General features: G+C 44.4%; 1 protein-coding gene across 1 annotated transcript in view; it reads right to left on the bottom strand.

Moving 5' to 3' along the window:
* The window catches only part of SLC11A2 (solute carrier family 11 member 2), a 99,619-nt gene that overhangs the window by 13,410 nt on the left and 71,180 nt on the right, over positions 1 to 15,029 (bottom strand). Inside the window, exons 2-10 of the mRNA XM_044678697.1 lie at positions 13,301 to 13,372; positions 11,622 to 11,770; positions 10,884 to 11,009; positions 10,326 to 10,445; positions 5,935 to 6,041; positions 5,512 to 5,582; positions 5,315 to 5,382; positions 4,273 to 4,428; positions 1,352 to 1,510 (exon numbers count right to left, since the gene is read on the bottom strand). Of these exons, the coding sequence (XP_044534632.1) occupies positions 1,352 to 1,510; positions 4,273 to 4,428; positions 5,315 to 5,382; positions 5,512 to 5,582; positions 5,935 to 6,041; positions 10,326 to 10,445; positions 10,884 to 11,009; positions 11,622 to 11,770; positions 13,301 to 13,334 (990 nt within the window). The 5' untranslated portion in view covers positions 13,335 to 13,372. The remainder of the gene's footprint in view (positions 1 to 1,351; positions 1,511 to 4,272; positions 4,429 to 5,314; positions 5,383 to 5,511; positions 5,583 to 5,934; positions 6,042 to 10,325; positions 10,446 to 10,883; positions 11,010 to 11,621; positions 11,771 to 13,300; positions 13,373 to 15,029) is intronic.

Below are 15,029 nucleotides of genomic sequence, written 5' to 3'. Positions count from 1 at the left end.
CCTGCTGTGGTAAAGATCTAGATCCAGGGAAAAATAGCTCAGTGTTGACTCCTGAAAGCCAGCAGCAGAAGAGACAAAAATCAGAAGCTTTCAAAATTTCCAGTCGACAGGCCAAAAAAGGCTCAGAAAATGAGCAAAAAGCAAAAGAAACTCCTAACCCTAGGACATTTCTATGGTAACAACTAAGGCACAGAATCAACAGGGGATGGTAAGATCCAAGCAACTACATACAAAACTTCAAAAAAAAAATGGAAATTGAACCCAAACACTGGAAGAACTCAAAAAGGAATTGAAAAATCAAAAAAGACAGGTTGAAGAAAAATAGAAAAAAAGAAATGAAAATAATGCAAAAAGAAAATAACAGCATTAAATGTAAAATTGTCAACTGGAAAAAGAGGCACAAATATCCAATGAAGAAAAGAATTTCCTAAAAAAACAAACAAACAATTGACCTACTGGGAGAAGAGGCAAAAAATCCAATGCAGAAGAATTCCATGAAAAGAATAGTCCAAATGGAAGGGGTCATGAAAGAAATTCAGTCCTTAAACATTAGAATGGGGAAATTGAAGCTAATGAATGCATAAGACATTCAGAAACCAAAGTACTGAGGATAAACTGACAGAAACAGCATAGGCCTTAGGTAAAAAGGCTACCTCCACAGGTGAAATAAAATACCTCCACAATAAATAGGTCAAAAGGAGAGTCAGGATCTCATCTGATCAGCAGATGCAAGAACTTTAAGGAAGAGCACTTCAAAGGGCAGGCAAGAAGAAGGGTGCAAGTAGACTGGAAGGAGAGGGTAAAGAACAGCCATGGAATGCCTTTCTATGGCTTAGAGACTCCAGGTCTGGAAGCAGAGGGACAAGGAAGGGAAAACATGCTCAGAATGGTCCATTAGGAAGATTATTTAGGGCCGTGTGAAGACTAAGTATGAAATAGGAAACCCTGGAGGTTAAGGAAAATAAGTGGAGAGAAGGGGATGCCAGACATAAAGTAGAGATAAAATCAACTTTGGCAACTACCTGGAGAAGAGAGAGAAGGAGAGGGAAAAAGTCAAAGATGACTGAAATTCTGAGCTCAGAGGCAGAGGCACTGTCAGCAGAATAAGGGTCCCAAGACTGATAGCTGAAGACCTTCTTGAGGCTGGGACCTGGTACCTGTTTCATATGGCTCCAGGCAGCTTCACCCTTTCTCTTTGGCTCATACATCTCTGGTTTCTGCCCTGCTTCGCTTCTCCCCTCCTGTTTGAAGTGGGCCAGCTCCTAGGACTGACCCTTTATTTCTTATTCCAAGGTCATCCTTGGCACCCAGCCCATTACCCCACATCAAGGAGCCCACTCTCTGGACTCACCACTTCCATGTTGCTTTGTCCATAAAAGGCCTCAGCAAAGACAGAGACAACAAAGACGTTGATGATGAAGGAGACGAAAAGGGCGATGCAGGACTCAATGAAGAAGTATTTGTTGGCTTCTCGAATCTCTTGCTTCTTGGACCTGTTCACCTGTCTAGACTAGAGAGAACAGAGAGAGGGAGCCGTGAGCTTGGTCAGTGGAAGTGGGCACGAGTGCCTCACCAAGTGACCTACGAACTAAGAGGGAGGTCTGGCAATGTGGATGTGATTTTTCATTTATCAGATGAACTGCAACTCGATCCAACAAGTATTCAGCAGCCATTAAGCTCCTACTATGTGCTAGACACTGGAAATACAGAGACCAAAATGAGCAGTTTTTTTCCCATGTTATCAGGAGAAAAAAATATGTGCCCAGATAAGAATACAGAAAATGGGTCATATAAATTTTAATATCTGAAAAGTAAGAGGTAAGGAAGAGTAAAAAAGTAAGAGTAAAAAAATCAGGAAGGAGGGCACCACCTGGGAGCCATGAATTTTAAAAATATACTCTGCTAACTATGTTTCAATATAATAATATTTTTTAGCTATCATTTCTATTTTTGGCTTTAAGGTTTGTAAGTGCTTTCTGAACATCATCTCATTTTACTTCCACAGTAACTTAATGAGGTAAGAGCTGTCATTTCCCTTCATTGTATATATGACAAAACTGAGACAGAGGTCAAGTGGCTTACAAAAACAGCCAAATCAAGGAGAGATTTGAACTCAGCCCTTTCCAATATAAAGTCTAATCCTCTCCAGTTCCGTGTCTATATAGCTGATTTCCTTTGTAAGCCTATAGATTTTACTTTCTTCATTTAAAATCATTCTTCTAAACATGCATAACCCAGATCCAATTGCTTACGAGCTCTAGGAGGGGGAGGAAAGGAAAGGAGGGAGACAATTTGGATCATATAGCTTCAGGAAACTGATGTGGAAAATCCTTATTATATGTAATTGATAAAACAAATTACAAAAAAATCAATTAATTAAACATTCTTCTAGAAGGGATGCATAGGTTAAAAACTATCAACGGAGTTTGAGATGCAAAAAAGGTTATGAATTCCTTCTACTACAAACTAAAGGGAAGAAGGGCAAAGTGGAAAATCAGGTCAGGCCTCATGCAGAAAGTAGACCCAGAACAAGACTTTGAAGGAAGCTGCAGATTCCAACAGGTGGAAGAGGGGAGGGAGAGCATTCCAGGTATAAACACAGAGATGGGAGACAGAGGATTGTGTGAGATGAATGAGATGTTTAGGCTCCACTGGGTATGTGAAAGTGAGCCTAGAAAGCGGCGAGACTGTGAAGGGGATGCTTCTTGTCAGGGTTATTCTTTGTTATAATTAGACTCTCTAAGGGGAAAGCTAGAGAGCATATGGATAGAAAGCCAGGCGTGAAGATAGGAGGCTCTGAGTGCGAATCTGCCCTTGGATATCTCCTAACTATATGACCCTAGGCAAGTCATTTAACCCCCAATGCCTAGCCCAGACCACTCTTCTGCCTTGGAACTGATACATAAGTATTGAAGCTTAGATAAAGAATGAGATAAATACCTAAAAATAATGACCCTCTAAACCAGAGCTGTTAAACTCCCATACAAGCATCAAACGGCCACTAAACCAGATTAAAATGTAACTAGGAAATGTCTAATAAAATAAAAATGTAATATGACATAGATAATGTTAATCTGGAGTTTCCTAAGTCAATATGCAACATCCTTGAGTGTCATTACTAATCTAAACCAACCAATAAGAAAATGAAAATGACTCCTCAGACAGAAGGAAGAATGAAAAAAAGAAAAGAGAGAAAGAAAGATAAATCATTCCACTGCTCTGTCAGTTTTAAGGATTTTCTCTCACACAATGTCCTTCAATCCACAGAGGAGGACGAAGCCCTGGGCTAACCACTGTACAATTATTATCTCATTTCATCCGTGTGACAATCCTGAATTATAGTTCCTATTATCCCCATTTTACAGTTGAGGAAAGTGAGGCAGTCAGAGGTGAAGTGACTTGCCAGGGTCACCAAGCTAGTGCTGGAGGCTGGATCTGAACTCTGGTTTTCTTGACTCCAAGCCTAGATCTGTAATAAGGTCTTTTGAGGAAAAACTCTGTAGGAGACTTACTGTAGATCAAGAAGAGAACATTCCCTTCTCTTTCTCTGTCATGTGATGAGTGCTAGGGGGAAGTCTTATCATGATGTAGTTCTCTGCATTCTAGTCACTATGGATAGATACAGAAGGCCTTAAGGAACCAGAAAGGGAGCCTCGTCTCCTCCACTGGACAGAATGGCCAACAAGCAGCCCGGCTCCCCTCCTTTATCACCACGACCTGACTCCTGGTTTCTTGTTTATGATCTCCCAACCCACTGCTCCCCCAAATATGTCCTCATCCCCAAGAAGAGAAAACGCTTTCCTGCCCTCTTCACAATGGCACCCAGCTCCTTCACCTGACTCTGCCAAAGTCAGAGACAAAAGTGGGCCAGGAAACCACAGTCTGTGAAACTGTTCTGTTGTTCTTAGGAGGAAGGTAGGTACCCAGGACTGACCCTGGGCATGAGGGTTCTTCCTGCCTTCATGAGGAATCCTTTCCCCATAAGGCCACTCAGGCTCAGGAGGTGAAGAGAAGCCAGTGCAGTATGCATTTGGGTTTTGTACAAAGCCTCAAATCTCAGTTTCCTTGGAGGGTTTGGAAACTTCTAATCTTCTTGGTGATGCTATGGAGCAGAGTTCAACTGTGTAAAGCAAACCTCCAGCTCAGGAAGGATCCTCTGCTCTTTTAAAACCTCCCAAGTTGATACTTTAAGAGGAAATGGGTAATTTGGTGTACATTTGTTTCACTTAAACTTAAGAGGGAAAGAACCACTCAGGATCAGGCCTTACTTACCTTGACGAGTGCCGAATGCAGATACATGTTATGTGGCATGATAACAGCACCCACGATGCCCACAGCCTGCTCGACCTGAGGGGTGCGACAGCCTGAACAAGAGGGGACGAACATGCCTCTCAGCACCTCAGTCTGGCTGGGTCCCACTGTAATATACTGGACACCAACGGTGGAGTGGTTAGCATTTACAACATCTACCCTGGCCTTGACTAGGGGCCATCAAGAAACAGGTGCCTCAGCCCTGGGCTACAATGGAACTTACAGTCCCCCCTGATGTCAGAGAAGTGAAGAATGAATGGCCCACTCCTCGGGCCAGCGACCCCAGCAGGCCTTCAGGCCCCTGCCACTGGGTACTATCTTGAAGGAGCGTGAGGGTGGAAGACAGAGAGAAGGGGCCCAGGGCCTCACAAATAACTCAACACCAGTTAAGATGGGGCTACGAATAATGGATCATCTAAAAAGTCATTTACATCTAACTCAAATGATTCCCTCAACATTTACTCTGGGTCAGAAGTCTGAGGCCTAACCCACACGGAAGTGACAACTGACTCTGTCTAACAAGGCAAGTTTGCTCAATCTCTAAGAAGGATTCACGAGATACACCCTGGCCACCCTCTTCCAACAATGCTCTCTAAAGCTCGGTGAGTCTGATGTGGTGGCACAAACAGTGAAGCCTCCCTTTTCTCGACTCCAACAACAGCATCACCCAGGAAGCTAAAGGTCTCAACTCTTCGAGGCTGCTCTCCAAGTCAAGCCCTGGTCGCTGACTTCCCTTCCCAAAGGAGCAGTGGCGTGTCCCAGTAGCGCCAGTTTTGTGAGCCAGACCCACAGCAGGTAAATTCTAAGGGATAGCGAACATCCTCCACAAATCCTGAGAAGCCCCAGAATGGTCTGGCTTGGGCACAGGGATCTTTGAAACAGACTCAGGACTGACTCAGCCACAAACTGGCTTCTATTTTCCATGGGCGGTGTTGAGTCATCCAAGCCTTACATCCCTTTTCTAAAAAAGTAACTGGCTTTTAAAACGATCTGTGACACTTACTTCATATCCAAATGTGAGGGCCATGATAGTGATGAGAAAGCCAAAAAACGCTTCCAGTTTCCGCAAACCTAAGGAAGGAAACACGGAGAGAGGGTTTTCTCAGTGTGACCCACTGCTTCTAAGGGGAAACGTGGCCTTTTCTCCCCCAATCCTGGATGCTCCCTGCCACTCCCCCTTCTTCCCCAACTCCTCCTTACCATATTTGTCCAGAAAGAGAAATACAAAGGTGTCTGCTATGGTGATGAGAACTCCACCCCACAGGGGAACCCTAAGCCAGAGATCAGAAATGAAGATGAGGGGAGGTGGGAGATGAAGAGCCCAGCTCCCCAAACCCTAGGCAGGCTAGATTCCAGAGGTGACAGGTGGCTTGGGCCTCCCCCACAGCGAAGAGCACGTCGCCCACTGAGAAGAGAAGGAAACGGCCTCTTGCTTTGTAGGAGAGGCTGCCGCCTCCATATGCTTGATGGCTCCCCTGGCCCTGCTCGTGACTATTTCCTTGTGAAGGGATTCTCAGTGACACTCCCACATGCTTCCTTCACACAGAGGGGCTCCGTGAAGGGTCTGCAACATGGGGAGGGACTCAAAGTTTCCCATTCATTGAAATGGGAAAAATAACTCACCTCCCAGCAGACAGGAGATTGATGGCAATGGCTGAACCTATGACTTCTTGCATATCGGAGCCTATGATGGCCGTCTCCACCATGAGCCACAGGATAATTCGGGGGACCTTGACACAAACGGTGGAGAGATCTAGTTCAAAATTAAATTGTCATTTCAGAACACTTCCCTACAGGTCCTGGGATTTCTGCACATATATAGTTTGTCTCCAAAGTCTTAATGCAGTTCTAACCTATTTAGGCCAAAGTGCTGCCCCAGGACTTTGTGGGACACCCCACATCTTAGCACCAGTCCAAGGGCAAAGCAACAAGTTACCCAGCTTGGTGTTGTGATACAGCCACATGCCATAGTCCCTAACATGCTGGCTCCAGACCTCTGTAATGTGGATAACTTTGAGGAAAGGGGTTTGGGATAAGGGAATTGAAAGGAGGATGTTGGAGACTTGCTAAGTGGGTAATCTTGGTTACAAGTAGGCTGGGACTAAAGGAGATTCAGGGTATAATAGGACTGAAGTCAGGAGTATAACACAGAAGGGAAACAGAGATCTTCAGGGAGAGGAGAAATTAAACTAAACAGACAAACACAGCAGGCTTACAGACTGGGATTTAGACTCAAACACAAGCTGAGGGAAATAGACTAGACTGACATTAACAAACAGGCTTTAGTTAATTTCACAGGAAGGGACTTGTTTTGAAGTAACACCTTCCTCCAAGATGGATGCCCAGCTTCCTCTAACCCAGAGTATGTTGTCTCCTTCCCTCTTCTTCCCTCTTAATAACTAACAGATAAATTACACTAATAGGGCTGTTGAAACACAAAAGGGTTTATTTTGTTTGAAGGATGTTTGTTAGGAAGGTGGATCAAAGGAAAGCCCTATCAGTTGTCTCAGGAACCTCAGGTGGGGGAAGGGAAGCAAAGATGGAGTCTGAGTAAGGACCAGCCTTTAAACTCAGCTTTACAAAGTACTATTACTATCTAAAGGGAATAAATGATGACTGACTAACTATAACTAATGCTGTCAATTAGGTAACTCTTCACAGATTTAACTCCTCTCTAATTACTCTCCTTATTAACTCCACAGACATATAAGGTAAGAGAGGGAAAAGGCAGGGATGGTATTAGGAAAGGAAGATATAAAGGGTTTATCTAAATAATAATTTCTTAAGTAAATATATCAAAGCTAGGCTAAATTTCAATATTAAAGCTAGATAATCAAAGCAGCTCAGCTGATTCACAACCTCCCTCCACTGAAGATCCAGTCAACTGCCTTTTCCTCAAGATTCCAAACCTCTAACAGCTTTTGGAACTCAGCCAAAGCTAGAAAAAACTATATGACCCCAATTCTGTATACTACACCTCTCTTAACCAGATGCAGCTAGAAAGGCAAATGGGCTTCCTTTCTTATGGCATCAGGCGTCAAGGAAATAGGGGACATGCAGGGAAGCTGCTCTGATCCCCATTCCATTCAACAGCACCCCTTAGGGCAGGCAGAGGCTTACCCTCCTGGCCAGCTGGAAATATTCTAAAAGTCTGAAGGATTGAACTGAGGAAACTATATCAAGCACCTACTATGTGCATGTACAGTCAAGGGGGAAACAGAAGAAGAAAAAGGGCCTTGTCTAGGTGAGTCTAATTTGGAAATCAAGCACACCTAACTGTGCAAAAGGCTGAGGGACCTTCAGCATAACAGAAGTCCACAAGCAAACAAATAAATATAGGCAGGGAGGGGGCTGTGTGTGTGTGTGTGTGTGTGTGTGTGTGTGTGTGTGTGTGCACGGTCAGAGCAGAGAGGGCTGATCAGGAATAACCAGAGGGAATATCTGATTGTTACTACAGGCTGGGTCATGGGGCACACAGCACAAAGAGAAAAGAAGGACCTCTACCAACTGAAAACTGCCAACGATCCAGACTTTGGATAAACATTTAAGTGCCTACCACACACACAGAGCACTGGGCTAATTACAGTCTAGAAGAAAACAGAGAAGTGCAAAACCAAGGGCTTTGGGAGATCCAGCAAGTATGATTTTTTTTTTAAACCCTTACCTTCTGTCTCGGGGCCAAGGCAGAAGAGTGGTAAGGGTAGGCAATGGGGGTCAAGTGACTTGCCCAGGGTCACACACTGCTGGGAAGTGTCTGAGCCCAGATTTGAACCCAGGACCCTCCTGTCTCTAGGCCTGACTCTCAATCCACTGAGCTACCCAGCTGCCCCCAAGGATGATTTTTACTGAGATGGAGGGTGAAGAAAGTTCATCCAGGAAGGCTTCTTGGAGGGAGGATTGAACCCAAATTGAACTTTAAAGGGTAGATAGAAATTCAACAAGCAAAAGGTAGAATATTCTTGACACAGGAAAGAGTGCAGGCAAAGGTAAAGTGGGAAGAAAGCAGCAGATAAAGAAGAGGCTGGTCTGATTGGAACAAAGAAGAATGAAGAATATGGTAGCTACAGAGAGAGCAGTGATAATATTATTGACCTGGCTATGCAAGCCATAGGATAAGAATCCTCAAAGGAGAGAAAAAGAAGTTTCTTTTTTCCAAACTCCAAACTCCTAGAAATATAAGAGGAGGAAAGGGGGGGAGAGAGAGAGAGTGGGAAGAAGGAAGGAAGGAAGGAAGGAAGGAAGGAAGGAAGGAAGGAAGGAAGGAAGGAAGGAAGGAAGAAAGGAAGGAAGGAAGAAAGGAAGGAAGGAAGGGTAACTGTGGACTGAAATTTGTAAAGAGGAGCAGGCAATTGGAGTTGGAAGGGACCCTGAAATAGCCCAGCAGAATATTTGCCCCTTCAGAATTCCGTTTGGGAGGGGCCAGCAGCAAGAGGAGTTTGGAGGAGTCTTCTCAACTGTCACTTCACTTCTGACGGGACTGGGACCCTGGGGGTTGGTTCTTTGGTTGGGAGGTTTTGATTTTGGGGTGGATCCTGAGTGAATTGGGTTCCTCTGTAATTTTATTAGTGATTATTGGGAGATCACAACTACTAACATCAATTCCTACTATCTTCATTTACCAACAAAGAAGACATTGAACAGCAATTCTCCAATTTGGCCAGAGAGCTCAAATTCCTGGGGGAGTGGGCTTGAATGGGGGGGAGGGGGAGGGTCCCTTCCCTGATCCTGCTTGGATCCATTTATCCTGTTATTTCCCTCTTATATTAGTTTAGAAATATTTGATAGGAGATTATAGGAGGAAGAGAGAGTTAGCTACCATGACCAAGCCACAGAAGAAGTCCAGAACTGCTCTCTTGGGAGAAGAGAGTAAAGTTCATCCTTTTCCCTCCTTCCTTGATTCTCCTGTACCTTTTCCCCTGTACCCTAAATTTAATTTTCCATTTAATAAACCCCTGATAGTTTGATACTTAAGAGTCTGGAGCAGTTACATTGAGGGGGGAGATGACTGATCTTGGGGCTGAGGGGCAGACCATTACCTGACTCCTAACTTGAACTTAGGAGTGGGGGGAGGCTTGTCTCAACAGGGCTGGCTCTGAGGGTAGGATCCAACCCATACCCTAATGAACCCCAACAGCTTCCTTCAACATCCCCACTATAGCTTTGCCAGTTTGGGAACCTCTTTGAGTTTATTCCCTCACAGGTCTTCCCTGGAGTGGGGGTGAGTGGTTAACTGATCTGACCCATTGAAAGCTAACAAGGGGGGAGTCCAGATACACACTCCCCTACCATCAATACTCACCCTCATACAGAAAGAAGGAAAGAAGGAATAAAGGAAAAAGAGGAGAGAGAGGAAGGAAAGGGAAAGAAGAAAGGAAGGGAGGGGAAGGTAGGAGGTTCCTTCAGAGGTGGGTTGTAGAGAATCATTACAGATGTGAAACAAACATTGGCATAGGTATCTCTGTACCAGAGGCTTAGAAAAGAGACAAAAATGCCCAGTCACTGCTCTCCCAACCTCCCAGGGTGATGGCAGACCAATAGGCCAGGGCAGACAGCACAAGCCCTGGGTCTGATGTTTAACAGGACCTCATCCTATTTCCTCTCCTATGAAGTGAAGATAACAGTGTTTGCACCTCCCATAGCTCAGGGACAGAAGAGATTAAGAGGATCAAATGAGTTAAGATAGAAGATGTCTTGTGAATTCTCAAAGTGCTGTGTAAATGTCAGCTATCATTATTGATAATTAAGAGGGGAGACTCTTGAATCACTGCAATCACAGGTCCATTTAGGAGGAAATAGAACAAATCCCCAGTAGAGAGACTCACAATGGAATCTGCAGTAGCTATCACCTGGAAGTAGAGACAAAGGGGATGAAAGGGGCCCATGATTAGTGGCCAGAATGCAGTTGGCTTGGGGGACGTTCCCGGAATGAGTGTCAAGGTCCTCTCGAGGGGAGGGACAAACGTGGCTTGGCACTGTGTTGCAGGCCCTGTGGGGCAGCAGAGGGGGTCACTGACCTTAGGATACTGCCGATGACATACTTCAGCAAGATGCAGACCCGTGACCACTCCCAGTCTGGCTGCCAGGCGCTGTAGCAGGAGCCCCACGATGGTGGCCAGGAGGAGAACCCAGAGCAACTAGGAAAAATGAATTCCCTCACACTCGTTAGGCAACTGCAAAAGACCTTTTTTCATGCACAAAGCATCCTTGGAAATCCTGGGTAGGAGGTGACACATTCAGATTGAAACCCCAGGGAGAAATCGGGAGACTCCTTGGGGCTCCATATAGTCTTGGGCTACACCTGACCTGCTGGGACAGGCTGAGCAAGTCCCTCTAAGCTCTATGTGTCTTAGTTTTTCCAACTCTAGCATAAGCCCTTTCTTTTTTCAGGGGCAACACAGTCAACACGTGTGTCAGAGGCAGGATCTAGACCCAGGGCTTCTGGGCTCTGAGACCAGTTCTCTAGTCCTTAACCATCATCCTGCCTCTCTAACCATATCTGGCTAGAATCTGCCGATAGCCCTCAACTCTCATGTGCCAGGAGCAGAAAGAAGAGGGAATGGCTGAAGGCTCACCTTAAACCCGGCCACTGCTCCAGACTGCAGATCAGACTCAATGTTCCCTGGATCCAGGTAAGCAATGCTCATGAGAAAGCCAGGCCCTGTAAAGGCCCAGAGTTTGCGGAAGCTAAAACAAGAATACTGCACAAGAAACAAGATGTGAGTAGGACAGACTGAACTTTGCTCTAAACTGAGAACTGCAAACCTATCTTTACAGAAGGGGCCTCGTGACGCCTAACAGCACCCAAACGGAAGGGTCCTCACGTGGTCCTCCTCCAGTGTAGGCTGCTGCAGTAGCCCTCCCTCTGGGCTGGGGAGGAATGCCCTGCTCTCTCCTCTGCCACCCCTACTCCATCCCTAGACTACAGCAACCAAAGAAAAGCCAAACGGCCCTGGAGCCACCACAAGAAGAAGGGAACAAACAAATGGCTTCTGCTTTTGAGTCAGGGAAAAAAAAAAAAAAAAAAAAGGGGCCCCCAGAAGGCTACAATCTAGCCACCTTCTCTGAGGGCCAGGCCGAGTACACGGCGGAATCATACCAACCAGATCCACACTCTAAGAGCTTCTATTGATTCTGATCCCCAAAGCCCAAAGTTCAAGACTTCCCTGAGCAGAGCCGGTACCGGGCTGACTCTCCGGGACCCCTAAGGCAGGGTCCTGAGAGCTGACTAGAAGCCCTTCCTCCACTCAGGGGGTTCCCAAAGGAAGGACACCTAAGCCTTCTTAGCTTTCCTCTGCGTCCCCTCTACTAACCTCCTCCTCAGGAATAGAGATCTTCTCATCAAAGTAGGTGGTGAAGGGCTCTTCCTGAAAGGCGCCAGGCTGGGAAGGGGAGTGACTACTATAGATGGTGTTAACAGCACTCAGGCTGGCGGTGTCCCCATGGTCTCCAGAACCATCTTCTAAACGCATAGGCAAAATGCAAAGAATCAGTTTGGGGCGGGGGGAGTCACAGCAATCGCTCCCACTCCCACCCCACGAAAAAACAAGGACCACTCCATGGTATCACCGTTACCAGCACAAAAATTCTTTCTATGGAAAGAGATACAAAAAGAACCCTAAAAGGTACAAGAGATACAAAGATGAGCCCTAGAACTCATCCAGACTAAAGGCAATAGCACCTCTCAAGAAGAGCTTTCCTATGTCCTCCCCTGGTACACAAAATGACAACAAAATTTGCTATTAAGCACTTTTCCTCTCTCTCTCAAACATACTCTCCATCAGAGCCACTTCACCACCAGCAGAAAATCCCCAAATTTAAAGAAATAAACCCAGCCAGGAAAGCTCCAGGACTCAAGGTGGAGATCATCATGTCTCAGCTTTCAAGTGCTTCCCAAAAACTAAAATGTAAAAAAATTCCACAGAACTCTTGATACTCAGGGCAAAATGCAGAAAGTCAATTTTGTGCCTTTAAAACTACATTACCCAGGAGCCTACTGACTTCCTATCGTTATGTACTGTGGTAGACAGCAAATAAATTTGGTGTATTTCCACGGGTAGAGTACTTCTCTTGAAAAGAGGGCAGCGGTGAACTCGGGACTTTTGAACAGTTAGAATAGCCATGGGCACGTGTTTTTATTTATTTTGTTACCTTTTTATTCCTTTATTTCTAGTGATTATTAATAAATCTTAAAAATATACAATTTAAAGTTATTATTATATATTCATTTTAATTTTTTACATATACTGCACAGAACTGGGCAATAACGGAAGAACTAAGTTGGAACACTGCTTCAGGTCTTTACTAGCTATGTGACTGTAGACAAGTCATTAATTTCTCATCCTCGGTTTCCTCAGGGCTAAGAACATCTACCTCACAGGTGAGTTAATAAAAATCACTTTGCAAATCTTAAGAGTCCTACATAAGCATTAGCTATTATTATCACCTTAGAGTAACTCAATAGTTCAGTAATGGCTAAAAAACAGTAGCTCTAGATGACAAGAGGAGAATTATATTCTAGAGGATTTCAGAACTGAAAATCGGCTAGCTCAGCCAAAGTACACAAGTAGGAGGAGGGTACAAACCTAGGGATCCTATTTACACATTCATAAAGTTCTCTTAGAACCCCCAAAGGCTCTCAGGGTTCCACACACAATCTGAGTAACAGGGAAATATGACTGATCTATCCAAAGGTTTTCTATAATAATTTGGTGCCAGAGAAAATTAAAGCTCCCTTGCCTACCCACATCATTTCAGCTCCAGAGTAAGCCTGTCACCTCGTTTTCCCCAACTCTGTAAACTTCAGATCAGAAATATGATATGAATTGCACCACTACAGTCCATTGTAAGTTGTTGCCTAAAAGGAGAATGAAGCTGTGGATGTCAGTATATTCATAAGAAACAATTCTGGAAGGGGTTAGAGGAGATGACTAACTTCTGTTACTGATTTACAGAGCTGGTTAGAACAATAATAAACAAAGCTCCCAATTACCAGCAGGCATCTTCTGGTTAGCATTTAATGTCATGGTGGAAATCGGTCTATCCGAGGACTTAGAATAGGATTCTAGAAAGAGGAGAAAAAATTACCAAGGATAAATTAAGAAGCAGAGGAAACAGCATTTCTTCAACATCACAGTTGTTACAATTCATTGTGGCCCCCATCTCCTACTTCATGAACATGAACACACTCCAAAAAGAGTTTCTAAAATGACTTCATGTTCTTCATGCTGTCCATGAAGTCATTTTCAAAATTCTTTTTGGAGTGTGATCAAACCCATATCTAATCTAAAGACATGAGTTTTAATTCTGTAAGGAATGTTTCTGCTGCCAAGTCTTCAGTCTGGAGAAACAAAGAGAATAATTAATTATCAAGGGGGCAGGTTTATCTTATATTATTGGAGGAATAGAATTATATAATTGAGATACTACAAAAAAGAACTTTTAAATAGTGTGTACAAAAACCATGCACCATATATGAAGTATAGGTCCCAAAAAGTTCTTAGGAGTTTAACTAGCACAGCTGCTACCTTTCCCTAAATCCAACATTTCCTGTTCTCTAGGGACAAAAAATTCATGTTCCTCTAGCATGTAAATCATTCTTAACAGTTAAGTCCTTTACAACTGTGTTCTCATTCCTATAGGAACGTTTGTTCAGTGCTGTTGGGCCAAGGGGAACTGCTCAATTATATGCTCAGATTGTTCCTCAGCCAATTTTAGTCCCTTCTTCTTCATGCTAAATAAGAAAGAACCCCCCAGTTATTAAAGCTAAAAATCGCAGTCTGAAAATGATTCAAAGCAGGAGCATTACTTATTAAATGGGCAATACTGGCATTTCCCAGACCCACAGTTGCACAAACTCCCTGTCCACCAGGTACAATACTGCTATTATACAATGTCCTTAAAGATGAGCCCCTCCCACAGCAACTGGAGCGAAAAATCAACCCACTCTCTCCCACACTTGGTCATTAGGATACAAGTAATGCCAGTTTCTTTAGGTTTGTAACTTGAGCTCTACTGTGTGGTGTTACAGCCTGGAAGGTAAACTGTAGGAAAATATAAGTGAGGTAATGGGGTCACCAGGGATATTACAATAACTAAGTGGTTTGTGGGAACACACTCTAGGATTTATGAGAGACTGGACCAGGGTGGAGAGACCAGAGTTTACTGGATTTCCACAGGAATGGCAGTTGATCTTAACTGTCACCCAGCTTCCACTAGACCAGAGTATAGTAACAGGCTAACAAGGTAAAAGGGACTTAACAGCTTTAATTATGTTAGACTAAAAGGTGGGAAAGGATTTCTATACTTAAATCTAAGGGATAAAACCTCAGGGCAATGGGAGGACTTATTCTACTCTTATCTAAGTGATCTAAACTAACAGGCCCAAGGAGCTATAAATGGAGTCTCTGGGTTTCTGCCTCAGACCTGCCAGGCTTGAGCACAGCTGGGCTTTGTGGCTTTGGGATTCTCATTGCAATCCACTGATGATCTCTGGATGCCAGGAGTCAAGATGATCTCAGGTACCAAGTAGAGAGGGTTGTGCTTGAAGCACTGTCCTCCAGTTCTCAAACTTCTCCTCCTCTCTTGGCTCTGTAGATTTGTCCCCTTGCTAGATGCCACCACCACACAGGATCCCAAGGGAAATCAGGAAGCAGGATGTCCTTTGCTCTGAGGTCTCCCAGGCTGGCAACAGTTTTGCCCACCACTAATGGAGTCCACAC

Source organism: Gracilinanus agilis, chromosome 5 (genome assembly GCF_016433145.1).
Source record: "Gracilinanus agilis isolate LMUSP501 chromosome 5, AgileGrace, whole genome shotgun sequence".
NCBI lineage: Eukaryota > Metazoa > Chordata > Mammalia > Didelphimorphia > Didelphidae > Gracilinanus > Gracilinanus agilis.
The sequence above is the reverse complement of the archived record's forward strand: the minus strand, read 5'-3'. Positions and strand labels throughout refer to the sequence as shown.